The 26,691-nt window shown below is 52.1% G+C and overlaps 12 protein-coding genes across 12 annotated transcripts; 6 read left to right on the top strand and 6 right to left on the bottom strand.

Annotated features, from left to right (window-relative positions):
• Window positions 1-253: 253 nt before the first annotated feature.
• ASPACDRAFT_46215 (protein GET4) lies at window positions 254-1,550 on the top strand (the record flags this gene model as incomplete). The annotated part of the gene is made up of 4 exons (XM_020201752.1): window positions 254-297; window positions 391-647; window positions 750-902; window positions 961-1,550. 4 exons carry the CDS (start codon window positions 254-256, stop codon window positions 1,548-1,550), a joined length of 1,044 nt encoding a protein of 347 aa, XP_020053702.1.
• Window positions 1,551-1,658: 108 nt separating this feature from the next.
• ASPACDRAFT_46214 (uncharacterized protein) lies at window positions 1,659-2,309 on the bottom strand (the record flags this gene model as incomplete). The annotated part of the gene is made up of 3 exons (XM_020201751.1): window positions 1,659-1,756; window positions 1,827-1,871; window positions 1,937-2,309. 3 exons carry the CDS (start codon window positions 2,307-2,309, stop codon window positions 1,659-1,661), a joined length of 516 nt encoding a protein of 171 aa, XP_020053701.1.
• A 721-nt stretch (window positions 2,310-3,030) lies between these two features.
• ASPACDRAFT_54081 (replication factor C subunit 4) lies at window positions 3,031-4,311 on the top strand (the record flags this gene model as incomplete). Its single annotated transcript, XM_020202827.1, has 5 exons — window positions 3,031-3,119; window positions 3,173-3,393; window positions 3,446-3,545; window positions 3,604-4,026; window positions 4,086-4,311. 5 exons carry the CDS (start codon window positions 3,031-3,033, stop codon window positions 4,309-4,311), a joined length of 1,059 nt encoding a protein of 352 aa, XP_020053700.1.
• A 220-nt stretch (window positions 4,312-4,531) lies between these two features.
• On the bottom strand, window positions 4,532-5,692 carry ASPACDRAFT_54080 (polysaccharide deacetylase family protein; the record flags this gene model as incomplete). Its single annotated transcript, XM_020202826.1, has 4 exons — window positions 4,532-4,670; window positions 4,732-4,835; window positions 4,898-5,475; window positions 5,587-5,692. The coding sequence occupies 4 exons, from the start codon at window positions 5,690-5,692 to the stop codon at window positions 4,532-4,534; spliced, it is 927 nt and encodes a 308-aa protein (XP_020053699.1).
• Window positions 5,693-6,353: 661 nt separating this feature from the next.
• ASPACDRAFT_32978 (uncharacterized protein) lies at window positions 6,354-8,261 on the bottom strand (the record flags this gene model as incomplete). Its single annotated transcript, XM_020199923.1, has 5 exons — window positions 6,354-7,265; window positions 7,318-7,503; window positions 7,568-7,840; window positions 7,916-7,937; window positions 8,008-8,261. The coding sequence occupies 5 exons, from the start codon at window positions 8,259-8,261 to the stop codon at window positions 6,354-6,356; spliced, it is 1,647 nt and encodes a 548-aa protein (XP_020053698.1).
• A 752-nt stretch (window positions 8,262-9,013) lies between these two features.
• On the top strand, window positions 9,014-11,531 carry ASPACDRAFT_33033 (CeGAL family transcription factor; the record flags this gene model as incomplete). Its single annotated transcript, XM_020199926.1, has 5 exons — window positions 9,014-9,186; window positions 9,332-9,418; window positions 9,500-10,504; window positions 10,566-11,160; window positions 11,247-11,531. The coding sequence occupies 5 exons, from the start codon at window positions 9,014-9,016 to the stop codon at window positions 11,529-11,531; spliced, it is 2,145 nt and encodes a 714-aa protein (XP_020053697.1).
• A 653-nt stretch (window positions 11,532-12,184) lies between these two features.
• ASPACDRAFT_54078 (glycoside hydrolase family 32 protein) lies at window positions 12,185-14,070 on the top strand (the record flags this gene model as incomplete). Its single annotated transcript, XM_020202825.1, has 2 exons — window positions 12,185-13,616; window positions 13,691-14,070. The coding sequence occupies 2 exons, from the start codon at window positions 12,185-12,187 to the stop codon at window positions 14,068-14,070; spliced, it is 1,812 nt and encodes a 603-aa protein (XP_020053696.1).
• A 27-nt stretch (window positions 14,071-14,097) lies between these two features.
• On the bottom strand, window positions 14,098-16,758 carry ASPACDRAFT_124323 (putative amino acid transporter). Its single transcript, XM_020196734.1, has 2 exons — window positions 15,443-16,758; window positions 14,098-15,383 (listed from the first exon to the last, which is right to left on the bottom strand). The coding sequence occupies exons 1-2, from the start codon at window positions 16,478-16,480 to the stop codon at window positions 14,583-14,585; spliced, it is 1,839 nt and encodes a 612-aa protein (XP_020053695.1). The 5' UTR covers window positions 16,481-16,758; the 3' UTR covers window positions 14,098-14,582.
• A 317-nt stretch (window positions 16,759-17,075) lies between these two features.
• On the top strand, window positions 17,076-18,186 carry ASPACDRAFT_80801 (cytochrome b5 reductase family protein). The gene has a single exon (XM_020205735.1). It carries the CDS (start codon window positions 17,357-17,359, stop codon window positions 18,122-18,124), a length of 768 nt encoding a protein of 255 aa, XP_020053694.1. The 5' UTR covers window positions 17,076-17,356; the 3' UTR covers window positions 18,125-18,186.
• Window positions 18,187-19,585, bottom strand: ASPACDRAFT_124319 (uncharacterized protein). Its single transcript, XM_020196733.1, has one exon. It carries the CDS (start codon window positions 19,093-19,095, stop codon window positions 18,553-18,555), a length of 543 nt encoding a protein of 180 aa, XP_020053693.1. The 5' UTR covers window positions 19,096-19,585; the 3' UTR covers window positions 18,187-18,552.
• A 377-nt stretch (window positions 19,586-19,962) lies between these two features.
• ASPACDRAFT_10995 (ankyrin repeat protein) lies at window positions 19,963-22,350 on the top strand (the record flags this gene model as incomplete). The annotated part of the gene is made up of 1 exon (XM_020195439.1): window positions 19,963-22,350. A coding segment is annotated over one exon (2,388 nt), but the record flags the coding sequence as incomplete, so codon positions are not given.
• A 1,635-nt stretch (window positions 22,351-23,985) lies between these two features.
• Window positions 23,986-26,132, bottom strand: ASPACDRAFT_33133 (tRNA modification GTPase; the record flags this gene model as incomplete). The annotated part of the gene is made up of 3 exons (XM_020199936.1): window positions 23,986-25,447; window positions 25,538-25,782; window positions 25,875-26,132. The coding sequence occupies 3 exons, from the start codon at window positions 26,130-26,132 to the stop codon at window positions 23,986-23,988; spliced, it is 1,965 nt and encodes a 654-aa protein (XP_020053691.1).
• Window positions 26,133-26,691: the final 559 nt, after the last annotated feature.

Genomic DNA, 26,691 nt, shown 5'->3' with positions numbered 1-26,691 from the left:
CCTACTTCCTTCGCCCGCCCGCCCCCCCCCCCCCCCCCCACCCCACCACCAAATGTCGCCTGCTATCCAACTCCTTCTTCCTTCCTTTCTTTTTGCTGAGCAAGCTTGACGTCCGAAGTTACCTTCTCGAACTCGCGACTACACTTTCTGATTATATCGTGTCCTGTTCATCGAGACATTTGGTCCAGCTTGTTCCCAGGCATTCATCAAGGTCGTCACCGCAGAGCCTCCTTGAGGTAGTCTCCACTACAACATGACCTCACGCATTGAGAAGACCATCGCTCGACAGCAAGAGAAGTGAGTCAACCCACCTCGCGCATCCAATAACAACTTGCACAAGCCAAGACGAAATTTCTCAAAAGCTAACCATGTTTTGCCATCGTCTTCCAGAATCGCTTCTGGTGCATATTACGAGGCTCATCAACAACTACGAGTCATCGCCGCGCGTTATATCAAACAAGCCAACTACGATGTGGCGGCAGAACTATTAGCTAGTGGCGCTGCAGCCCTCTTGAAAGCCGGCTCCCAGCAGGGTGCTTCCGCTAGTGGCGGAGACCTGGCTATCATGCTGGTCGTTGAGGTGTACATCAAGGCAGGTTGGGAGATCACCCCCGGTGATGATGATACTGAAGGACGAATCCGCAAGAGTAAGTGTTACATATAGTGTCAACCTCGAATAGGCTGCCATGTGTCACCATCTATACCACGGCCTCACTCGGAACAAGGCTGACGGGCAATGTCAATAATAGAGCGATTGATCGAGCTTTTGCACGCCTTCCCACCCGAGGAACCTACACGGAAAAGGTTTATCCAAGAGATGATTGGATGGAGTGGTCGTTTTGGCCCCCTGGAGAGAGGCGACCCCGAATTGCATCATGCTGCTGGGTCAGTATACGCCGAGAGTATGTGAATCACATTACATATCGAAGACCAGACAGTTCTCTAATCTGAAGCTTATAGACAGTGAACCATATGACGCTGAGAAGCACCTTATTTTCGGTACCTCAGAATCGGCCGAGACTCTGGCGAAACTTGAATACGAGTGGTACACTCATGACGATCCGCATACGGCAGCTATCTACGCATCTCGTGCCGTATTTCCATACCTTCTCATCGGAAACCTCCGTAACGCCAACAAGGCCTTTCTTATCTTCACGTCAAAGCTTTCCTCCTCGAATCCATCACTCGGCGTACAAGAGGTTAGCAGCGCTAGTTCTGACGTGCGGGTTTATCCCGCGCTCCCTTTGCTGAACTTCATAAGCATGCTCCTCCTCACGATACAGCGTGGTAGTTCGGATCTTTTCAAGCAGCTGACCGCTCATTATGCATCCCACATTCGAGAGGTGGGTATCTGGGACGAAGCCCTGGCTCAGCTGGGTGAGCAGTATTTTGGGATCAAAATTCCCAGGCAAAGCAATCCCTTGCTAGACATGATGGGCAGCATGCTTTTCGGAGGTGGTCAGGATACTGCCGGTGCCCGGACGGCACCTCAAGGACGAGCGGGTTCGAAAAGGGTCGAGGCGCCCCTTGCGAGTATGGAGCTTGACTAGTTTGAGGCTGGCTGGAACTTCCGCGATGTAAATCAGTGCAGTTCACATCCACCAAGCGTCATGATAGGCGTAATGATAGGCATAAGCCATGTAACCACCGTGAAGATTCTAGATACTGGAGTTGACCTCGGGTTCGTACATCCAATTATCTTCCTCTAAAGCGGCAACTTTGTTACGAAGGCTCTGCTGGATAAGAGTTAAGATTTCTATCTCCAATTAGCTTCGGCCTCTCTAACGGCTGTCGAAAAGACTTGCCAGCTGGCTCACTACTCATACGCCTGCTCTTGTTTCGATACATTTCAGACAAACTGGCTTCGATCTCTATGGTGGATTAGCATGGTCTTGTATGCATGGCATGGCAATGAGGCTTCAACACGAATGCTTACTCTCTTTCTCTCGTCTTGAGATATCGGTCTGGTTTGTAGCATCGATTGATGCGGCCCCGGAACCGCCATGAGCACCTACGTCTTCTATACCCTCCATTTCATCACCCCCATTGCTAACCAAAGCGGGGAGAACCGGAATGTCGAGTTTGTAGCCACCGTTCTTGTCTCGGGCCACAATTTCCCCCCCATCGACGGGGCCGGAACTCAATGACGAGGCTGAGTCCGAGGACATCGAGGGTGCCATCTGCTCGGATAGAACCGGAACCCCATGAGTAGCACTGCTCTGCGCAGAGGAGCTAGAAGGAGCCACCGAGCCAGGGCGTCTGCTGAGATGATGGTGAAAGAGATTGCGGCGGACAGAAGTCGTTCCCATGGTGAAGATTACAGGAAAGAGCATTCACTGGTTGAGGTGAAAGCTGTTGCAGTAATGGTGAGGTAAAGTAAGCGTTGTCCCAGAAGTTGGTAGAGCGCCTAGTAGTCATAAAAAGTAATAAACAAGGTCTTGTAACGTAATACAGACGCGACAAATATAAGTTGCAGAAGTTGGAGTAGTAATAAAGTTCTTGGAGTAGCAGGTTACTCTTGAAACATCACCAGTCCCAGAGATTTATGATGTGGTGGGTGCATACTCCGTGCCATGCATGCAGCAGTGATCGAAAATGGAAGAAATATGGAAAGCGGAGGCGGGAATACAATCGGTCTGTTTGCCAACTGGCCAGCCAGACCCCATGTGATCCTGAAACGACAGAAAAAGATAGATCAATAGATCCCTGCATCGTCCACGGAAACTAACTTGCACAAGAAGAGTGCACTGTGGAACTACTGAGTTGCTTGCGGGAGCGAAAGAAAAGAAGAGAGAAGCCTTTACAAACACAGCCTCTGGTCACTGCACCGGCAACAATCAATTACAACTCCTTTGGGCAAACCCCCGCATGTCCGATCCGACGCGTCTCCGCCTTGACCTGCGCGCGTCTTCCTTTCGCCGAGCCATAACCAGTCTTTATTGATAAACGATCTGCCTTATTCGCATACCACACAGACTAGCCTATTAATTGTGACAGCTCGATTCATCTTCCTTCTTACCCATAATCTCCATGGCCCAGGCAGAATCTTCAGCCAGCGCTGCCCGCAATGGACTCAAACCCCATACGGCCGGCGCTCCTCCCGACTACGAGCTCCCTTGGTATGACGCCGCCACGATGACCAAGGGACCAAGGAACTAACATTGTTCCGCAGGGTCGAGAAGTACCGCCCGATCTTCCTAGATGATATTGTGGGCAACACCGAAACGGTTGAACGTTTGAAGATTATCGCCAAAGATGGGAATATGCCACACGTTATAATTTCTGGCATGCCTGGTATCGGAAAGACAACCTCGATTCTGTGCTTGGCAAGGCAATTGCTGGGGGATGCATACAAGGAGGCTGTGCTTGAGCTGAACGCCAGTGATGAAAGAGGTATGCCCACCTCTGAACGGCGGCCTGAACAATTTTTGACATCTCTCTTTAGGTATTGATGTTGTGCGCAACCGGATCAAGGGCTTCGCCCAGAAGAAAGTCACACTGCCTCCTGGCCGTCACAAGATAGTGATCTTGGACGAGGCAGATAGGTACGAGCCCGTGATTCACCTCAAACGCAGCTCCTCTCCATTAACGGACAGTATATAGTATGACGTCTGGTGCCCAACAAGCGCTACGACGTACCATGGAGATCTACTCGTCTACAACTCGATTCGCCTTTGCATGCAATCAATCGAACAAGATTATCGAGCCCATTCAATCCCGATGTGCCATCCTTCGTTATTCCCGGTTGACAGACGGCCAGGTCGTGAAGCGGTTGAAACAGGTGTGTGACGCCGAGCAGGTGGAACATAATGAGGAAGGAATTGCTGCATTGGTATTCAGCGCAGAGGGAGACATGCGTCAAGCCATTAACAACCTCCAAAGTACATGGTCAGGGTTTGGCTTTGTCAGCGGGGACAATGTCTTCAGGGTGGTCGATAGCCCACACCCCATCAAGGTTCAAGCCATGATCAAGGCCTGCTGGGAAGGGAAGGTGGACGTTGCTCTCGACACACTGAACGAGCTGTGGTATGTCTCTTCCTAGGCTTATTACTGACATCGCGCTGTGGTGCTAACGAGTATGTCAGGGACCTGGGATATTCTTCACATGATATCATCAGCACTATGTTCCGAGTAACCAAGACTATTCCCTCTCTGTCAGAACATTCCAAGCTCGAGTTCATTCGTGAGATTGGTTTTACACACATGCGCATCCTGGACGGTGTACAATCCGTGCTGCAGCTAAGCGGTTGCGTCTCTAAGCTTTGCAAGATCAACATGAAACCCCAGCTTTTTGAGCCACCGAGGAGCTGAAAGCTCGGGTTTAACTGCCGAAGAATTGCATTTAAGTGGCGTTAGTGGCATTAGTGTAGGATATTGTGACAGGTTCATTCATCAGTTATCTAGCATTTCACTTCAGAAGAGCTCCGGATTATATACAATGTCAGGGTACTAGCTGAAGGAACTACTCTTTGGCTGCAGTTGATTCAATACTTCCTGGGAGAGCACAGTGGTCTCATGCAGTCAGTTTTCGTCAAGCCTGCTTTAGAGGCATGGGAGCTTCAGGCATTCTTGCCCCCTCGGGTGGCTTGTTCTTGCTCTTGAACTCGTCGCACATTTGCTCGAATGTCACCCATTCTACGCCTTCGTGCTTGTTGATATGCTCAATGATTCTGTCATTGTTAGCGCCCAGCTGCAAAGCTACGAATGAGACATAGAACCGCGCCAACTCACCTCTCATGCATTAGGAGCACATGCGGACGTCCAGACACATCGGGATGTATAGTCATCGGGAAAACAAACTCGTCGTACTCGCGGTAGAAGTAGTCAAAGTGATCCTAGATCGCCACGGGTCATCAGCCCAGCTCATGTCAAAGACTAGGAACTTTAGCACACCAACCTTCCAGATGTCCTCAATGTCTCTTGGATTCACCCATCCATGGCTGTTCGGTGCCGATTTGATGAACATCATCGGCGGCAAGTCATCGATGTACCAATTTCCGGGGATCTCGACAAGCCCTGTATCCTGGCCCCGGACGAGGGGCTTCATCCACGTCTCAGCCTTCTGCTTATAGTCGATCTTAGTCCACGAGTCGCCTGTCCGCAGCCAGTACATCTGGCAATCATGATGAGACATGGAATGATCGTACTCAATTCCATAGGAAAGCAGCAGATCAGCCATTTCTTTGCTCGTTTCCCACCATGGAGCAACGATGCCTCGTGGCGGCTTGCCGCAGAAATTGTATATCATATGGTAGGTCTTGTCCAGGATGTCACGCTGTTGCTCGATAGTCATGTCGGTTGGGTTCTCGTGGCTATATCCGTGGAGACCGATCTCGTGCCCCTGATCGCGGACCATGGCGCACTCCTCCGGAAAGGTCTCAAGGGAATGACCGGGGATGAACCATGTCGCTTTGATGCCATACTTCTCGAATAGCTTCAGCAGTCGCGTTGTGCCGATATGGCCGGCAAAGAGGCCTGGGAAACCGTCCTGATCAGCAGAGCTTTGGTGGGAAGAAGATAGAACAGAGGGTCAAGTGGCCACTACCACTGTTCTTGCTGGAGAGACTGATAATGTCGGTTTCCTACCTCGACTGATGTCATTGGAACTGTCCTCTCCGCCATATGACCCCAGCCAACCGGCTACAGCGTCGATATCTACTCCGTAGCTGACCAAAACACGCTTCTTGCCCATTGCGCTATGTTGCTGGATGATGGTTTGAAATGATGGAAGGTATGTTTGGGGATAAGGAAGGAACGAGCTGCGAACTTAAATCATTCGCGCTTTAATCTTATCGTTTGCTGCGCAAGACGGACGGACCTGCCGCTAAGAGTGGGGAGGAAGAGGGGAAGCTAGCCTCGAAGACACGGAGACAGGAGGATGATAAGTGCCTCTGATAAAGCCTAGGAGATAAGCCCAGCAAAACGCTCTTTCGGTAAACGGGGCCAGGTTCGAGTCGGATCTGGTCAGATCACTTATATCCGAGTCACTTACTTCCTTATCTCTCGACCAAGTTCAACTCACATCGTGAAGCCAACTTGTCAAGGGTCAGGACCTCATGAACGTTACCTAGACACAATGTATCCTCCGACGTCCTTGATCATTGCGAGTTACTGTTACTTCCTGGATTTTTACCCCAAATCCCCTTCCCAGGCCGCCTCCAACTCGTGCCGAACCTACCTGACCCCAACTGCCCCAATAGCTACGACGCTAAATTGGAGGCGGGTGCAGATAAAAGGTGGGGGTTGACATGATCTGACCGGCAAAGAAAGATTGACTACCTACTCCGTAGTTGATTAGACTATTAGCAATCACAATGAGTGTACGTATGCAGAATACCATGTTATAGTATGGATCATGCTCCTTCAGCGATAGCACATGCTTTCTTCCAAAGGGTTTCAATGGCACTCGCTGCGCCTAGTACCACCTCCTCTTCCAGTTTCCTGCCAATCACCTGGAGACTAACTGGATGGCCATCCATGGCCCTAGCATCGTAAAGTTGCCAGTTCCATGCATCAAGCTCATTCCTTGGCTGATAGTCAGCCGGTAGCTCATCCCGGTCCGCCCTGACTCGATCTACAGGGAAAGTAACGGCAGGATAGTCGAGAAAGTTCCAGATCTTTGTGTAACCAACCCACCGTATACTCCGGTGGGGAATGGCTGGATGAGGTGTGGTTGGAGCCAGAAGTATGTCAACGTGCTTACCCGAGGGAGAGAGGGTCGCGTTCCACTTGTTGAGATATCGCTCTTGTAGAGCAACCTTTCTCTTGTTGAGCTGCCAATACTCATAGACGGAGACAGCCTTGCCGCGGTTGACGAGCGCTTCAACGTGGGGAATATATGGCTCCCCCGCCGCATCAATATCGCGACGAACGTCTTCACCACCATCAACAGTGTAGAATAAGTCCATGAGGCGGATACACTCCAGATGGTCTGACGCGTCCCATGTCACTATGTCGTGACCGTGCGCCTTTAACACAGTAGAAAGCTCACGGAGAGCTCGTGCGATGGGTGGATGGACCCTCACGACTCCATCATCCACGACCAGGCCAATAGTCATAGGTCGACTTTGAATTTCTCGGAAAACGTTCTCATTCCAAGGAAGCGGTGGGCATTTCGGATCAAACAACCATGGCTTAGCATCGATTAAAGCTCGACTTACATAGCAGAGTGACGATAGGTCCCTCCCCATGGGACCAACAGATGAAGGAACGTGCTCCTGTCCTTCAGTTGAAACGGGAACTCCGTGGTAAGGAAGTCTGCTACTCTGGTGCGGAGTTAGTCTTCAACTCTGCTATGGCTTCGGGATCCGGCCTTACACTGGGTTTCAGGCCATACAGTCCCATGAGACTTTGCGGGATTCTGATGCTCCCACCGATGTCTGTTCCAAACCCTAAAAGAGAACCGCGCAGTGCCAAAAGCGCAGCTTCTCCTCCAGTTGAGCCGCCCGGCGTAAGTGCAGGGTCCCGCGGATTGGTTGTTAGGCCCCAGAGGGGATTTTCCGTCTCAGCCCACTATTGAATCCGTTAGTCTCCGGAGTGACTGATTTGAACTGGACAGGCGTTGCACCATAATGCTCTGTGGTAAGTTCGTCTTTGCCAACACAACAGCACCCATGTCTTTCAGTAACCGAACCATGATCGCATCTTGCGCAGCGGGCGCAAACGAGCGGCCCACGTAGCCCAGTGTGCTATCGACCCCTTTGATGTTGAACTGATCCTTCAGCGTGACCGGAATACCATGCAGGGGACCTTTGACTTTGCCAGTCCGTTGAAACTCGCGATCCAAGTCCCTGGCTTGTACCAAGGCTTCCTCGAAGGTAACCTCTGTAAAGCAGTTTGTCTAGTGGGTTCCTCGTGTCAGTACCCTGTGATCGAGTTCGCCGTTATCCATCATATGGTCCAATCCCATGCTCACCAATTGATGTGCCACCACAGCTCTGAGTAGACGTACTGTAGTATCAGCATGTAGTCGGATTATCTTCGCGCTTGCGGCGTTAACAGGTGTACCTTTTGATGTAGGCTAGGGTGGTCTGCTCCGCAGTGATTCTTCCGGTCTTCAATTGTTCGAAAAGCTGAAGAGCACTGTCAATGTCGGTAATTTCCTCAAAGCCGGATGCATCATGCAGGCAGGTGCGCTCATGAACATTGTACACCCGAGGAAAACGTTGTTCAATATCGGCGACAATGTAGGGTTCTATCTTTTGATCTCGCAGAGAACGCTTTTTAGCGACGACCTGTTCCCACGGCTGTAGATTTCTCATAGTTGACGATATAAAAAGACTTGATTATTGGGCTGCTTAGTCAAGCTCAGGTCAATTGTCGATGTTAGAAAGGAGGGAGGCAGAGAGGGAAGGAGGGAGAGGGTGAGAGAATCCGGAGCTTTCACACCTGTTTTATATGTCGGTCATGAAGGGCAATCCAGTGCCAATTCCACCAGTTGGGACTCGAATGTTAACTAACTACTACTCAGTAGCGATAAGCAGTGCATGAAACACTCGCAATTGATTGGACCCAGACCCGATTTCAGGACCTGAGAGTGTACTTACGTACGTGGGTATACCTACTTGGTAGTAATATCTACGATAATCACACAGGGAGCTGAATTACAGTACCAGTACTAGGTCTACGAAGTGGAGTGTGTATGAGCGGGTGGGGTACTGTACTGTATTCTGTACTGTAAAGTACCAGAGAATGACACTGAGTATCTTCGGTGGGGATTGAATGGAGGGCGGAGTTTTTTGCCTTTTCCCCGCGCGGTTGCAGTGACGCTCAGCTTTAATTTCTCTCGTTGTTTTCCCCGGCTCTCTGCCTGCTCCCTGCAGTCCCGCCCGCCGCCGACCGATCGGATTGAACATCCAGCCTCAACCCACTCCTCCCATCCCACTCCTGCTGGCTTGCTTACTTGCTCATACGTAACTTATTTACTTGCTTGGCCATGATGGTCTGACCGTCTGAGAGACCTTGCATTCTGCTGTGTCACAATTGTGTTCTCCATTGTGAATATGCCACAATCATGAACCAGCCACGCTCGGATGTTGCCGCAACATCGTCATCATCATCATCATCAACAAACACAACATCATCTTCGTCAGTGACTGGTGCCATCCGCACAGAATCCCGAAGGAAGGCATTAGGAGCTGTTGCGAAGCGCGCGTGTGATCAGTGCAAATTTCGGAAAATCAAGGCGTGTGATCTCTTCCTTATTTCCCCCCATTCTTGTTCCTTTCACTTCTTCGCTCACCGCCCCCTCTTTCCCCTCTCTCCTCCCCCTCTCCCGCAGCAACTGTGGAGACTTGCAGCTAACCTACCTGTCTTTGTGACGACAGTGCAGCTTGTCACAACCATGTCGAGCTTGTGTATCTATGGGCTTTGAGTGCACGTTTTTCCAGCCTCAGAAGAAAAGAGGCCCCACTGGCCAGTGAGTGCATCCCGCTCATATAGTCTTAGTCATCTTCATTGGAATATTTTCATCTTACCTATCGTGTTTCGGAACTCATAGCCGAGTATCCCAGATTCGGCAACAACAAAATAACCTCTCATTGAACAACCCCCCAGCTCAGGGAGCATCGAATTCGTTCCCAAATGCTTTTCCTTACCATCCAAATTCCTCGTCTCGAGGTGATCAGGTTTTCGAGACCCTTCGAACTCAATCTTGGCCCATTCCAAGCGAAACCCCAGTATCCATAGAGCTCGCTCCTTCAAGTGCGACTCCATCCATACAGCCAGGCTGGAGCACAGACGCTTCCGAGCCACAAAGCAATGGTGGGATTTGCTGGAACGAGCGCAATGATGTAGAATACTGGCTTCCAGATACCCTGGACGCTCAATTGCCCGTGTTTGACTTCCCGGGGAACAACATCCTCTTGAAAACGTCGCTTCCCTCCATTATCGAGACACATCCAACCTCTGCAAGCCTACAGGCGCCGACTATACCTCCGACGGGACCTACAGCACCGAAAACAGATATTGTACCGCCAGCCTCTCATCATTTGCAAATGGTGTGGCCTGCGTCAATTGTTGAAGCTAACATGATCCCGTGGATCGATATTTACTTTGATCGTCTGCACCCTACTCTGCCAGTCCTGAACCGCGCGGCTCTATTCATCCGCATGTTGGCTCATGAACATCGGAGAAACCCTCAATTCGGCGCAATGTTGTTAGCGCTGTGTGCCTTTTCTCTCACGCAACCGATCGAGATACAGGAGCGTTCGACGTCCTCCTCCCGAGCGAGCCAAGCGCGATCCATGATGCATGAAGCGACAAAGATGCGGAGCTGTTCTGATTTTGGTGAGCATCCCACCATCGAGGCCGTCCTAACCAGCTTCTACCTATTCGGTTGTCTTTTTGGTAGCAATCAGCATAATGCGGCTTGGCTACGCCTGCGGGAGGCCCTAGATCTTGCGGCTACCATGGGTCTCAACAATCCAGATTCATATCAAGATTTACCTAGCGAGGAAAAAGGCCAGCGACTACGGACTTACCTAGTCTTATCAATCACCGAAAGGTAGGCTCTCTGATAGCGCTATGGAATTGATCTTTATGCTAATTGGTATCCATTTGTGAAGGGCTTATGCGTTACAACGCAGGCATCCGATTACCTTCTGGGGCAGGCCGGGCTTTAGTATGCGGCCTGTTCATGACTTCATTCACACTGCTACCCACAGTTTGGTGTCTGGTATCATCGTCCACAATGAAAAGGACGCGGAGGGGATGATGGGGCTGGCCCGCTTGATGGAGTTGTTTGATGCCATTGATGAGGATGTCGTTGACTGCTGGAACCAACAGTGTAGTATTCAAGCTGGTTATTGCGAACAGCTCACAGCGGCAAAGGCATTGGTGATTCACCAGAATCTCAACCGCGTCAGCGAATCCGAGCTATACAAAGGTTACAATTGGTTTGAAAGCTCAAAGCTAGCTCACGGTAGTGATCAAAACCGCCCCACGATCGGTTTAAGAGAGACACAAAGTGCAGATGTTTTCATCACCAAAAAGTGGCTCCAGAACCGGATATGGGTCCTTTGCTCCACTCATGGTTTCTTACGGCCCGTATCCGAGCACCGTGAACTCTGTCTTGATTTCGCTGTAACGCTTGCACAAGAGACGTTAGATATATGTCGAGCCCTACCTTTGAGCTCCATGGAGGCCCACGGAATAGGCTTGGTATGTGGTAACCTCATGTTTAATCTTCCCTTTTGTCTCTCTTATTGGTTATTTGTCTTTTCCTGTCGTGTTATTAACCAACTCAGGTGGAAAAACTCTATGACATCGTAGTTGGGGCCATCAGCGTACTATACAATATCCAGATGCCCCTCGCCAAGGGCATTACAGTGCCGCCTCCCGCGGGAATACTACCGAACATGCAGCCCCCCGTCTCTCATATGTCCGATGGTGGAACGTCTCCCAAATCACTGGCAGGAGATTATTTGCTTCTGCTTAACACACTCCGTGGGGGCAACCATCCTTTCATGGACAAGTATAAGGCACTCTTGAGCTCCGTTCATACGACTAATGATACCTGGGCACCGCAATAGCTTCTTACTACGCCGAATGTGGAAAAAAGCCTACAAACTGTTGCCATCACTCTAGTTGGTTACCCGTGCTGCAGAGTCATGGTTCGCAGACAGAAGACATCGAGATTGAGAATCATTCACGTTCCATGCGACTAGAAGGATGACGGCGCAGTGAAGCCCATAGTTATATGGGCGGGCTAGAAATGGGTGCCTTTTTCGGCCATTGACACCATACATTATCCCCAGGCGATGATGATGATGATGATGATGATGATGATGATGGTAGCACTGCCAGTCTGTAGGGCGAGCGCTTGTGCTGTGCCTAAGGTGTAAGGGATTAGCGTTTTTGTCCCATTACGCCCGCATTAAATATACGATTTGTATCAATAAATAAGTCGAGTAGGCTCCAGCATGCTGATGCCACTCCAAAAAATGGACTCATTGTTGGACAACCCATGTGAGAAGAATCGAAAACCTTGTGATGTGGTTACATATTTCGAGAGAGGGCAACAGATAATTGACAACTTGAGCTCGAGCTAGCTGGCGGATGACGAAGACGAGTTTTGCCGAGGATCCGCCGGGAGGTCTTCGTCCAGCATCAAGCTATGTGTTTATAAACGTAGCCCTGCTGCACATTGCAGCGAGACAAGCATTTTCAATCCCATATCGCCGCCATGCACTGCCCCCCTCCCTTGTCAGATCACACGAGCCTCCTCCATCAAGAGACATTTTCTGAACAGACCGAACAGTGGCGCCCATCGTTCCACATCACTGCGCGCAATGGATGGCTGAATGACCCGTGTGGATTGACATACGATCCCACCACTGGTCTCTATCACCTGTCGTTTCAATGGAACCCCAAGGGGAATGATTGGGGGAATATATCGTGGGCACACTGTACATCATCTGATCTGCTCACCTGGAAACAAGCCCAGGAGCCGTGTCTAACTCCCTCGGCCGAGTATGACAGGTGCGGTGTGTTCACAGGTTGCCGGAGACCTGGTACGATCTATGGGGAGTCTGGGGCCCTCACCACGATTTATACTTCAGTGAAATGCTTACCCATTCACTATGCACGACCCTATGTGGCCGGCTCCGAATCGATCAGTCTTGCGACTTCCACCGACGGAGGGACAACATGGCAGCGTCTTGAATGCAACCCAATCGTGCCAGGGCCCCCTGATCATCTTTCCGTCACAGGCTGGAGGGACCCTTTTATCGCTCAATGGCCATTTATCCTACAACAGCCGGGAGCCCTAGCATCTTCGGATCTGTGTGGGTTCGTTTCCGGGGGCATTGTCGGAGAGACCCCGACTGTCTTTGTCTACTCAGTAAACCCACAGGATATGCGAGAGTGGAGCTATGTAGGATACTTGGCTCACATAGGACTTCACTCTCGACCATCCCGCTGGTCGGGCGACCTAGGGGTCAACTGGGAGGTTGCGAATTTCGTCTCGCTGACGGACGACCAGAACCGACCCCGGAGCTTCATCATCATGGGGGCCGAGGGCGTGTCAACACGAGGCAAGCCTCGGAGAAGAGCAGCCAGAGCACAGCTTTGGATGTCCATCGAGCCCTCTCCCGGAATCGGGACGCAACAGCAGCCCCTTGCAACTTATGCCTATTCGGGCATCTTTGACCACGGCTGCGGATACGCGGCCAATTCGTTCTGGGATCCCGTCACCTCACAACACGTTGTCTACTGCTGGATCGCAGAAGACAGTCTCTCCGATAAAATTCGGCATCAGCAGGGATGGAGTGGGACACTTTCCATCCCTAGGGTCGTGAACATAATGACACTGCACCGCGTGATGCGCGCGCGCTGCGCGGAGCTCACCGCTATCACATCTATAGAGTCCGAAGCTGATTTCAGAGGAACGTGCACCGTTCGCACCCTGGGTATTAGACCAGATGCTAGAATCGAGAAGCTTCGAAGCAATGCGCACAGAAGCCACCTAGCTAATATGTCTCTACAAAACCCGGCCAAGCTAGCTGCATCACTAGGCACCAGCGTCTCTATAACGACGAGCAAGTGGGAACTTCAAGCCGAGATATCCGTCAGAAAGGACTGCAGCCAAGTGGGACTGTTCATAGATCATGGCATAGGTATGGATGGCACTTGTGATATCGACCATTGGAAGTATGTTTCGTCGAGGCCTCTTGCTGACTGTCTAGCAAAGATGCTCAACGTCGTACTACTTTGTCGTGGAACGTACATCAAGAGACGTTCATCATCACCCGCCCTTCACCTCCCGCTCCTGAGATAGACCATGACCCGGAGAGTGCGCCGCATACTCTCTTCACTTATGAGACCGACCAAGGCGAGCCACGGGAGGAGACGCTCCGGATCCATGCATTCTGGGATACCAGTGTACTGGAAGTCTTCGTCAACGAGAGAACGGTCATCTCGACCCGAGTCTACCTCATGCCGGCCGACCAAAAGCGATCCATATTGCAGTTCTTCGCAATGGGGGGAGATGTTCAGACACAGCCTTCGGTGGAGGATAGTCCTGCCCTTCTTTTAGAAGCAAATATATGGGACGGACTGGTTGCGACATGATCACTGCAAGCTAAGGTGGTGAGGCACCGAAGATATCATCTAAGTATTAATCAATATTATATATTCTCTATCATACATATGTGTTTGAGTAATGCTCGATCAACATAACAAAATGCAATCGTGTCAACCCATGCTCCGATTCTCTATATCAATGACGACACTCAGGCAGGTTTAAGAAAAAAAAAGCCCTAGGGACCCGCCTCGCCCGTTGTTCGAGTGGTATCCATTTGTGGCCCAAAGTAAGCGATTAAGACGTAATCTTATAGAAAACGAAAGCAACAAGGTCCCCCGCTCTCCTTCACAACCAGTATCCGAAGAATGCGAATGGGTATCATCAAGTCATAGTGGCCTTACAGCACAACCCGTCTTCTCGTCCGATGCAGACTTTCCTTGAATATAATGCACAACAAAAATGAGGTGAACGGCAGAGCCTCAGCGAAGAAGATGAATGAGATTATGTAGTTGAGGAGGTTGGGCATTAGAGGAGTCTGTCATTCATGAATAGAGGAAAGTCACCGGGAGGTTCGCTGCCAGAATTTCCAGCTGGGCAGCGCCTTGTGTCCGTCACGCTTGTAAATACGCCAGTAGTAGACGGGAACACCGGCGATAATAAACGCGACCACGATCAAGGTCTGCAGCGGTTCTGCAATGACGGCGCGGCTGAGCAGAAACAGACTCACACAGCAGAAGATGATCGGAGTCGAAATCCAGGTCTTGTAAGGTCGTTGCAAGTACGGCTCGCGCACTCGGAGCACGATCAAGCCTAACACGGTGAGAAAATAGAATGTGTAGCCGGCGACTCCGTAAAACGTGACGAGCGTCTTGAACTCGCCAACAACGATATAGACCACCGTAAGAGCACTGTTGAGGGCCATCGCATTGATGGGGGTGAACCCAATCTGCGTGCCGGCGCCGCACAGCCGGGAAAGCGACTTGCTCAACCAAGACCGGTGTTGAAGGCGATTAGAGGAGGAAGTGCCGCGTGTCCACAAAGTACCAAAGACTTCAGGTAGATAACCTTCTTTTCCAGCCGCGTAGACTAATCGACCACTGGTGAAGGTCGTGGCGTTTAGGGCACCAAAACAACTTGCGGACACAATCAGTGCAAAGATGAGAGCACCCACATGACCGAAAACTTTGTCGCCGAACTGTACCGCAATGGTATTGCTCGCTTCAATGGTCGCTTGGGGCAGGACGAGGATGTAGGCGACGTTGGCAAGGATGTAAGATAGGATGACTAACGGCATGGCTGTGTGAATCACCCGTGGCAGGTCCCGGTTTGGGTTTTTGAATTCCCCGGTAACATAGTTGGTCTAGATGAGTTCGTCTTAGAGATCGCAACAGCATGAGGGGTATGAGAGGGAAGGCATACATTATCCCAGCCATCGAATGCCCAAAGCCCCGCGTACAGAGCCAGCGCCCATGCGGAAACGTCGATATTTGTACCCTCGAACCAGCCAGTCTTCCATTCCTTGTTAGCACTTCCAGTTGAGGAGAGACCTGTGATAGCTACCACTATGCCGATAATTGTGACAGCCAGCAATGCAACAAACTTGAAGAACATGAACAAGTCTCCAATGCGTGCGGCCACCCGTGTAGAGATGCAATTCAGCAGAGTCACAACAAAAAGTCCGCCAAAGGCAACGGCCTTGTTTATCCATGGGTTGATGGTTTCAACCTCGGCTCCCACTACTGCGCGCACGACATACTCTCCGAAGATGATGGCGATGATGGCAGCGCTGCCGGGCTTCAACACGAGAACAGCACACCAGGTGAACAGAAAACCCGCCAATTCTCCGAATATCTTTGCGAGATACACCTGAGATCCTCCATTCAGCGGGATAGCTCCACCCAGCTCTGCATAGCTGGCTGCTCCGGTCCATGCCAGCAACCCAGCAACTACCCACGCAATGAGCGACGCCCCTGGCGAACCCGCATTGACATTGACCTGGCTAGGAGAGGAGAAGATTCCAGAGCCAATGACCAGGCCAACAACGAGGGACAGACCGTTCAAGTAGGTCAAGGTCTTGTTCCGCTCCAGCGATCCGTCAGCTAGGCCAGCCTCTCCGTCCAAGGCGGACGGGGCTCCCAAGGGGGCATACCCGCCCGTAGTCTGCGATAAGGGAAAGAGCGTCGCCCCGAAATCGAAAGCGGAGGAGACTGAGTATGAGCGCGCGGATCGAGGTCGATTGGAAAAAGATTGTGCGGGGAGCTGAGTACTGGTTAAAGGGTCTTCTTCGTCTAAGGAGAGCTTGCGCGAAGAGGTAATGCCCGAGGGAGAGGAGGAGCAGGAAGATCGAGGACCGGAATCTGGCGATGACGCTAGCGAGGCGAGCTCTAGAGAATCCCGGGGTGGTGCATGGTAACTGTCCGACCTCGAACCGGGGTTGGAAAAGGCTATCTGGGACATGCCTTTCACCGATGGTCAGGGGTGATTAGTATTTTTGAGTGAAGCGGAGGTGGATGGCGAGCAGTGACAGAGCACGGGCTGTGTCCATGCCAATGTTGAGGTCGCGCGATGAGTGACGTTGTATCCGTATAACAGACAAGAAATAATACACAACACTTGACACAAAAGGAGCAGAGGACAAAGGAGGAGAATTAGAGAAGAAGCAAGTGTAATTGAGAGCAAGGGTAAGGTGAGGGAGAGAATAGAACTGAATAGATGAATGAATGAATAAACGAAACCATGAATGAGTCTCTGTAACATGAATTGAGCACAGACGGTCGGGCAGGGTGCGTGGTTAGCTCGATCAGGCTTAGTGCCGAGGGATCACCAGTCCCTGATTTTAATCAACTTTTAATCAACTTTTGATAGCTTCTTCCCATGTTCTCGAATCTCGTTCCTCTCTCTTCACCCATGAAGCCCCGGATTTTTAGTCAGGGCTTTTCTCGGTACGATCGGTACAATGTGTCCTCCATCGGTGGAAGGCTGCTGACGAGAAGCCGCCAATTTTATACCTCGTCCTCCGCCTCCGCTTCCGCATCCTCCTCCGCATCCTCCTCCTCTTCTTCTTCCTCTTCTCCTCCGCCGCCACCGAGATCACGTCGATGGGTGCAAGTGGCCCTTGTTACAACGGCTGCCGCCGGTATTGGCGCATATATCCGATCCGAATACGGTTCTCGGTCATCAACCTTGTCTCCCACTCAATTCACCCCATACTATTTAGTATCGCGGGAACCCGTGTCATCGTCGGGAAGCATTTTCACTCTACAGCCGCCCAAGGTAGATGGGAGCAACCGCGCCGTTTACGAGGAAGCATGGACAACGGGAATATGGAGTGTGATGTTCAAGCAGCCTCAACTGCAGATCGGAAGAGACTATACTCCCCTTCCCTCAACCTCGCCAGATGAAGAGGAGGATGAATGCTTGCGGTTCTTCATCCGGCGAGACCCCCATGGCGAAGTTTCCCGCTATCTCCACAACCTCGATATGGACTCGCCCATAGAAGTGTGTGGCCCGAGGGTCGAATGCGGGATCCCACCGAGCACGCAACGCATTCTCTTCATTGCTGGTGGGACCGGAATTGCCCCGGCGTTGCAAGCCGCACACACGCTTCTTCGTCGCACAAATCAGACTTGTAAACCTAGAATTCATATTCTTTGGGCTAACCGAAACCGGGACGACTGTTCGGGGGGAATCAATGACACAATAGTGACTCCAGCTCCGCAGAGGTCGTGGTTCTTTGGTCGTTCAACACCAGCAGCCAGCCCAGCTCCGGTCGCGTCGCCTCTCAACCCGTCTCAATCCCTCATTGTCCGAGAGCTGGAGGCTCTCCGGGCGCAATATCCTGGTCAGATGACCGTGGACTATTTTGTCGACGAAGAAGGTAGTGCCATTGGCAAGCAGGCGATCCTGGATTTCACTGATTCGGTCGGCTTGCCGTCTCCCAAACCCAGTCAAGACAATCTGATCCTTGTGTCTGGACCAGAAGGCTTCATCAGTTATATGGCAGGACCTAAGCTGTGGGCCGAGGGAATGGAGTTACAAGGACCACTTCGAGGGATCATCAAAGAGCTTGATCTGAAGGACTGGGCTGTATGGAAGCTGTGAGGCCGTTCTATGTACGCTTTAGATATAAGGATAGAGGACAGTAGGTAAACAAGGATGATTACAAGCCCCCGCGTAGATATGTATCGCGTAGATATGTATAACCTAACGTTATTCGTAGGTACAGCACGGTGGGTAAATAGTGGTCAGTATGAGTCCAGCTACTTTCTTGACGGTGTGGAAAGACATCATACAGTAGATTGAAGGATTGAGGGCTGTTCTCTGATTGGGGTCCGACCAGAACAAGGTTGTGGAGTCGGGCTGTTTATTCCATAACTACTCCGTAGACTACGTACTATGGAATTGTTCATTGAATAAGCCCAAACACTATACGTCGTACTACCCCGTCAAGACCTTCTTTTCTTCTTTTCCTCTCTCCCTCCCCCACCAAGCCCTTGTTCAGGAAACTCCCTCAACCCGACCCCTCCAACTCATATATCTCGTAAAGGCGCTGTCAACGCGCTATCAATGCGCGCAGGCGTGCCAGGGCGCCAGCCTTGAGGGGAGAAGCCCATCGACCAGTTTCCGAGGGAAGGCCGAGGATAACGCAGGTCTGACCGAAATGTAACCCAGCTTCCTCGAGCACAGCTATGTGGAGATCGTGTCCTGTGAGGCGACCAACCGATTAGTACCACTGTACAGTACCTCGTACGTGGATAAAGTTCCGGGGGGAGATCGATGACATGCTCCCATGAACAGGCGGCCACCGCCATTTGACTCAGCACCCTCTTAATATTTATTATCTTCCCGCGTAGCGGCATGAATAAGGCCCTCCGTCCCTCAGAAGCGTTGTGCTCGATCGAATAAGCCACCATCGCGAAGTTTATTACCGTGGTACTGACCATAAGCCGTTCAGCTGGCGTACGGGCTGAATTCTGGCATGCGACTTGGAGGAAAGCCAGAACGTAGATCAGGAAAGGCCCGAGCAGACGACCAAGTGAATACGCACAAGGTTGGCAGCTGCCTCCGAACATGCAGGAGCTCATTATAAAGATGACCGGTATGGCCGTCGGGAGTAGCGGAGTGGAGCCAATGGTGTGATCAGTGCTCTTTGGAGGAAGGCAAGAGAATAAATTAAGAAGAACACGAACGAAGAGAAAAAAAGCAAAGGAAAAGTGAAATAGAATGTCCAGTCATATCATATCTTTTCTTCAGCTTTTAGTGAGACGAATTGTCTTGGTAAGTACTAGTAGAAAGATCGGTGGGAATTTCTGCATGCATGGGGGAGGTACGTATGTATGAATGTACAGTATGTATGTATTACCTAGGTAAGGATATGTAGACAGATACAGACCATCGAGAAAATACGAGTGGAAGGAGTACGGAATACGGAGTACGGAGTACGCCAGGCTCAGTAGATAGACTACTAAACTGGGTAGTATGTGGTGGTAACTTGGAACTTGGAACAAAGTACTCCGTACGCGCCTCCTCTTCCTCTTCCTCTTCCTCTTCCTCTCTCTGCAGATCTGACCCGCTGTATTTCCCCGACCGACGCGTTTACAATTGCTTCAGTGAGAAGCTGACATCACACCGCTGCATGATTGGGCCACGTACAAGTCAATGCTCCAGATCGAGCTGAGCAGTAGCCCTGCAGTCAAGGAAGCTCTTCCGGACAATTCAATCCAAACTGCGCTGACACTTGGCACATCGGGCCATGACGCTGCACAGATTGGGTTCCGAGCATGCGCAAGGAGAGGGAGGAAAACCAGTTAGATAACTAATGTTGACACCATAGAGGAGGTTCGGCTGAGACAAAAACAGCCGTTTCTTCTCTCTTTCTCTGCTCTGCTGCAGAAAAGTATCAATGACCAATGACTCGGTTAATGCGAAACCAGCCCAGTCAGACTCCTTCTGAGCAGGTCTACCATCCATTACGACGAACAGACAATCGCAGAACAATCCACAGGCTTTACCAGGACGGTCCAACCCGGCGGACATTTAGTGACTACGCATCCTCTCGCACAGCGCCTGGTAGCATGAATCGTCGCTCATCCGCCCCAGTGAGCACTCGATCGGAATTCGAAAAGGCCTGGAGGAACGACCTCCCCGATACGCAGCCTTCGCAGCCAATAGAGGCTCTCGCGACCACGACAGATATTCCTCTTTCTCGCCGTGATCGTAGGAACAGCAGTACTCCGTACGAAAGACAATCTGGCGAAGCTGCGTCGGGCTTACACATGTTAGAAACAAACTGCCTGGTGCTTCCACTCCGCCTGTCTCCTACGACAACTGGCCCCTCTCAAGGCCACAAGCGGAGCGTATCTCATACTCCGCAACCCGTTCATTCGAGTCCAACCCAGACACGCCGGTGGCAATCGGACGTGACTGGCTCGTCGCGGGTGTCTCGCACCTCGGGCTCACGACGTGAGAGAATCCGGTCCATCGTTCGACAGTTCGGACGACCTAGCTGGTCCGCAACAACCCCATCTTGCCCCGCTCGTAGTCGCACGGAGCGACGGGTCTATGCGAGGAACATAGGGACGAGTAACGACTTGATCACAGCCGATAATTCAACTGCACCGTTATTGGTTGAATTGTCTCAGACCGGATCTCGAGCTGACATTGCGCATCTTCTCGAGAAGGGTCATGATATTGAAGTTCGTCACATGTCCACTCGCCGAACGGCATTACTTGTCGCATCTCAGAACGCAAACGCAGAAGTGGTAGAACTGTTGCTTCAAAGGAACGCGCGAGTGGATGCCACCGATAAATCCGGATCGACGGCTTTGCATCTAGCAGCTTCCCGCGGCCACTGTAACGTTTTGGAGCTGCTTCTACCTGAATTTTTAGATATCGACGTGCGAAACTCTAACGGCCAAACAGCCCTCTGGCTGGCAGCGTATTATGGCCACGTTGATGCGGCGCGCCTGCTGATCGCATGCCATGCTAAGCTCAATGCGCGTGCAGACAGCCAGACTACTGCGCTGCATGCTGCCGCAAAACAAGGTGATGCAGCGATCATTCAACTTCTGGTTTCAGCAGGTGCAGACGTGGAAGCGAAGGACGGAATGATGATGACGGCACTGCATTATGCTTGCGAGGCTGGTCATCTCAGGGTTATTGAGATACTCCTTGATAGCAAAGCGAATATCGATGCGGCTGGAAACGATCGCAGAACACCTCTCATCTGCGCAGCCGCTACGGGCCAACTGTTTGCAGTCCGATTGCTGTTGAAGCGGAAGGCCTCGGTTCGATGCGTCGATGATGCTTCAATGACGGCCTTGCACTGGGCCGCTTTCAACGGGCATACCGAGGTTGTGAATGCATTGGGCGTAAAGAAGACTGTATTGGCTAAAACAAACATCGCTGGTCGTACGGTTCTCCATCTAGCAGCGATGAACGGACAATTCGCAGTTGTTGAGCACCTCATTCGCAAGAACTTGCCTCTAGAAGCTCGCTGCCACACCGGCTTCACGCCACTTCACTACGCATGTATAGCAAACAGCTTGGATGTCGCCAGATTGCTGCTTATATCGGGCGCCGATATAGAAGCTTGCGTTAGCCCCGACCTACGGAGACCTGTCCACATAGCGGCTGCTGATGGATCTATGGGCCTACTCAATCTGCTTTGTGACAAGGGGGCTTCTCTGAAAGCTCGCGACTCTGTGGGAGATCGCGCGCTCTGCGTGGCATGTCGGTACGGTCATGCCGCTGCCGTGCAGAACTTCCTAGATCGAGGGTCACCCATCTACCTACCACATGAAGATTTGTCCGAGGAAGATTCCCCGTTGTGTTTAGCAGCGATGGGAGGGCATCTTCCTGTGGTCACTCTATTGCTTCAACGGGGTGCATTGGCCGCCAAGCGCGATGAAAGGGGCTGGCCGCCCTACCGACATGCCGCTTACTACGGACACCCTGACGTATTGCGGTTACTCCTCTCTTGCGATCTCGCATCAGCAAAGGAGGATGCTGATTTAGGACTTACGGTGGACCGACTTGGCTTTGCCCCTTCGGCAAACATCTCGGACGAGCGAAAGCTGGAGGTGCAGAACCTGTTGTATCGGATACACCAGTCGACTTCGTCGAGGTTTGACGTCGTACCTTCTTGGACTTGTTCTTTTCCAGCGGAGAAACACGATCAAGGTTTGCATCGACCAGCGCCGGTCTTCTGGTCCGACGCTCCAATGGAGACCCATGCCGCTCCAAAAACAACCATAATCCCTCAGGAACTACCCGGGACTTTAGAACAAGGGCTACCCACAAGCAGATCCCACACCCCGGAACATATGCGTCGAGAAGCTGGTCCTAACCATGGACACTTGGGACTCAGTGGCATGCCAGGGGCCTTCCTCGTAGAAGAACAGGCGTTTGTCCCCGCGAACGAGCATCCGATGCTTAGGTCTAGCGCGCGACCCCACCTTGACTCATCTAGGAAATCCCGAGGTATCAGTCTTCCCTTGGAGACAACATTCGCTCGAACGAAAGGACCGACTTTCTTGCCAGAATCGCCAAGCTCAGTCATCGACCCGCGGTGTGCCAGATACTCCTTGTCTCCCATATGGATGTCAAGCCCAGTGTATCAGAGGGAATCCGAGGAGGACGAACACTGGGACTCAGAATCGTCTCTTTCATCAGTATACACGGCGTTGGAGGGTGAAGCATTTGAGCTTGCCGTGTAAAAGAGGTCTCTCTGCCTCTCCTTCTTGTCTCTCTTCAGCGATTCATCTTGCTCAAGGATGAGGAACCATGTTTTCGAACAAGACCGCAATGCAGAAAGGCCTGTGATCAGGCCCAGGCTTCATGTTACTTCTGCTGTGCCATTTATTTATTTCAAGACATCCACCTCATGCAAGTCTCGCTTCTACTGGGTCCCTGACCCAGCGCTTTGCAGCACAATCCTGCCTACACCGCATCAATAACATCATCGTGACTATGGCTTGGAGCTTGTCTTGAATGTTCCCAAACAAAGCCACCCATGCACCGACAGAGCGAAGAACAACACGGAGAACGTTCCCGGGAAATGGTCCGTGGCAAACAAACGCCTGGTAAGACCAATGGCCTTGGAGGTGGAGAGACAATTAAGTATTATTAGGGAATACCGTTCATACCTAACTTGTTGTTCCAATGATCTGGCCCCTAAGCCCTACTTGTCCACGGCCAGTTGGGCGTGCGTAGCTGTCTTTGTACTTGAGAGATCTCAAAGTCAAATGAACGAAGTCTCTATAAAAGCATGGATGGGATCGAGAGACCATGATGCCTATCTTCCTCTCTCATCATACTTCTATCAAATACATCCCGTGTTGTCGCTGGCTTGGATCCGGTCCAAGCCGATTTCATCACTTTCCTGTTCCAGCCTATCTTCGAGACGTTACCTAGAGCCAGGTCGGTCGGTGTCCAACATACTTTTCCCCCTTACCAACTTGCAGACTGCGCCTCCCATTCACACATCAAGACACGGTCCTCAACGCAGCTCATCCCCCTCAACTGACCTTTCATGTGTACTGTCACATCGTCAGCATTCCCGCCCATCCATCTCAACTGTACCTCCCATCGCTGTTATACCTCAGAAAATGGGACCATCCAGAGAGTCCTCTTTGACCATGGACTCCATGGGTCGAGGCGGATATAACGCCCCCACGTCATCAACCTCCACCTCGACCTCGACCGCAGCCGAACAGATGGATATGCAAGGCCGGGGCGGGTATAACGATGTGAATGATAAAGCAGAGACCAACCGGTAGAATGCTCGCGAGGTCCCCGGCTGCGGAGAAGCATCACCGAATGGATGGGAGAGGTATAGGCTGCGGTTTGCGGTGCCAAAAGATAAAAAAAAGAAGATTTTCTCAGGGCTAGCAGCAGTCGTATTTACTTCCCAACGCAGAATCTGTTACCACACGCCACCCCCTCCCCAGTGATTAGCCATGTCATTTGTTTGAGAGCGCAGAAATGTGTTGTTTTTTCGTTGAACGGATAGAACGAAGAGAAAGGGATAGACCCGAAAAGAAAGAATGGGGGACAACGTACTTTTCGAACACCACACCTAGGACATCCTCCACGTCGCCACTCTCATCTTTACCCGTGATTTTGGCCAGGGCATCGGCCGCGGAACGGAGGTGCTCGGCCGCGGTGACGATGTCGACTTCTTCCTCGGACTCGTGTGTAAGGTGGTGGTGGTTTGATGGTTGAGTCTGAATCATGAACGCGTCTAGATCTTCCAGGCAGCGTTGTAGGTTCGAGCTCTGTCGGTGGGTGACGCCCAGAGAATCCTCCCAGTAGGACCGGTCGTACTGGCCATTGGCATCCTCCTTGATCCCCGTCGGGGAGGCCAGTTCCTCAAATGTAGCGATTAACCCCTGTAGAAAGCGCTGGATATGGCCCGGATCGTGCTCCGCCACCGGGCCAGAGACGGAGCCCGTCTCCCGGCGGGCATCTAGGCAGGAGATCCCGAACACGCGCCGGTCCGGCACAGCAGGGAACAGAGTGCGGACGGTGGCGAGCAGCTGATCCGGGAGGCGATCCAGGCCGGGCAACCGGTCACACTTGTTGATCGCAATGACGACGCAGCGGCCGGCGCGCGCGCACTCATTAGCCGCATCAACGACTTCTCGTTCAACCGCCAACCGCGAAGAAGCACTCGCACTCCCCTTCTCCTCCTCCTTCTCCAACGAGACGACCACAACGACAACATCCGACTCCAACGCCCTAGCCTTAGCCCTCCGAATACCCTCTTTCTCAACCGCCCCGATCACCACATTCCGAGCCGCCGCGGAGCTCCTCCCAACATCATCATCCCCCAAAACATCCTCCGACCGGATACCCGCCATATCACCCAGCCGCACAAACCAACCCCCAACATCCACCCCAACATCGACGATATCCCTGGTAGTCCCTTCCTCGGTACTGACGATGGCCGCCTCGCGGCCCACTACCCGATTCAGCAACGAGCTCTTGCCCGCATTGGGGGCCCCCAGCAACGCCACGCGGATCCCGCTCCGCAGCAACTCGCCCTTGGCGGCATTGCCGATATGTAGCTGGATCTGCGCCTGGAGGGCGCGCACCTGCCGGCCCACGGACCCGACCAGCTCGCGCGGCGATTCGTCAAAATGCTGGTCCTCGGCGAAGTCGATCAGCGCCTCCAGCTCGCCGCGCGCGTACAGCAGCTGATGCCGCCACTGCTCGTAGCGTTGCGACAGCGCGCCGCCTTGCTCACCACTGCCGCTGCTGCTGCTCGCCGCACGCACGGCGATCCGTCGCTGCTGTTCTGTCTCCGCGTGCAGGATCTCCCCCAGCGCTTCGATCTGGGGGAGGTCCAGCCGGTTGTTGAGGAAGGCCCGACGCGTGAATTCGCCTGCCTCGGCGTAGCGGATCGTTCCTCCTCCTCCTTTCCTCCCTCTTCTAGAGGGCGTTTCGAGGGGGACTCGGGGATCCTTCGGATATGTTGCTGTGGTAGTTGTAGACGTTGAGGAGGACAGTGACGAGGATGGCGGGTTGAGGTTCGCGATCGCGGTCAATACGGATTTAACGATCGCCGGACCCCCGTGCAAATGAAGCTCGAGCACGTCTTCCCCTGTCACGGTTCGGGGGCCGGGGAAGTAAAGCACCAAGGCTGCGGCATCGAGGATGGTGTTCGAGGATGGAGGGTGGAGGGGGTCGTAGAGCGTGCGGACGGCGGCGTGACGGGCGCGAGGGAGGGGCGCGGAGGGGGAGAGAGCGTTGTAAATCTACAAAAGGTGAGGTTAGTTAGCGGTTGACAGGACAGGTCTCGATAAGCGCTGAAACTGAAAGCGAAATGAATGCGGGTCAAGATGTATACCTGCACGCATGCTGGACCAGATACTCGCACGACGGCGATAGCGGCTCGCCCGGGAGCGGTGGAGAGGGCATAGATTGTGGAGTCGGCATCAAAGAGTGAGAAATCCGGGCCAGAGGCTGAGAAGCAGCGGCGTAGTGATGGACTTAATAGTAGCAGTGGTGCCGGAGAGCGTCTCGACAAAACAGCTCGATTCTGGGCCGGCAACAATGGGCGGGCGGCAGCAGCCCACCGCAGGGTTCGAAGATTGAAGCCTCGCATGCGCAAAATCGTATCAGTCGCTGAGAACCAATAATTGCCTCATAAAGCTGGATAGTTGGGGTAGAGGATGGCTCGAATGTTGGCGCAGAATGCCGCGGAGGTAGGGATCACGTGCAGTCGGTCCCACCCTCGTCGATATCATTACTCAAGACACTCATCCACTCACACAAGCATGATAAGTACAGTACTCTGTATTCGCATTAGATGTTACGGGTCCCATATATATTCTGGGGACCACTCTGCGTATGCACTAAGCTTGGTAAACCAGTAGATGTAGTAGGAAAAGGCCATATCACAGGGACCCTGCGCCCCTTCGTCACGCCTGCGCACCGAAAGACACACGGCCATACGCCTCACAATCCTCCTCCGCCAGAGATATGCAACAGTCGCCGGAACGACATCCAGATATAATAAACAAGAAGAAAACAATGAAAAGCCGAGTATGTACACAGACAGAAAATGGAGACCGAAGTTGATAATAAAAAAGAAAGGGGGAAATGTCAGAGGCTATGAATCGCTGGGAGATCAAGGAGATGGAAAGCATGATGTATAAAGGGTC

Source organism: Aspergillus aculeatus (genome assembly GCF_001890905.1).
Source record: "Aspergillus aculeatus ATCC 16872 unplaced genomic scaffold ASPACscaffold_14, whole genome shotgun sequence".
Lineage (NCBI taxonomy): Eukaryota > Fungi > Ascomycota > Eurotiomycetes > Eurotiales > Aspergillaceae > Aspergillus > Aspergillus aculeatus.
The sequence above is the reverse complement of the archived record's forward strand: the minus strand, read 5'-3'. Positions and strand labels throughout refer to the sequence as shown.

Coding starts and splice junctions, on each gene's coding strand:
- ASPACDRAFT_124319 (XM_020196733.1), bottom strand. CDS start 19,095: ATGTTCGGAGGCAGCTGCCAACCTTGTGCGTATTCACTTGGTCGTCTG.
- ASPACDRAFT_80801 (XM_020205735.1), top strand. CDS start 17,357: ATGTTCAAGCAGCCTCAACTGCAGATCGGAAGAGACTATACTCCCCTT.
- ASPACDRAFT_124323 (XM_020196734.1), bottom strand. CDS start 16,480: ATGTCCCAGATAGCCTTTTCCAACCCCGGTTCGAGGTCGGACAGTTAC. Junction 15,384..15,442: donor CATTCGATGGCTGGGATAAT/GTATGCCTTCCC, acceptor GAACTCATCTAG/ACCAACTATGTTACCGGGGA.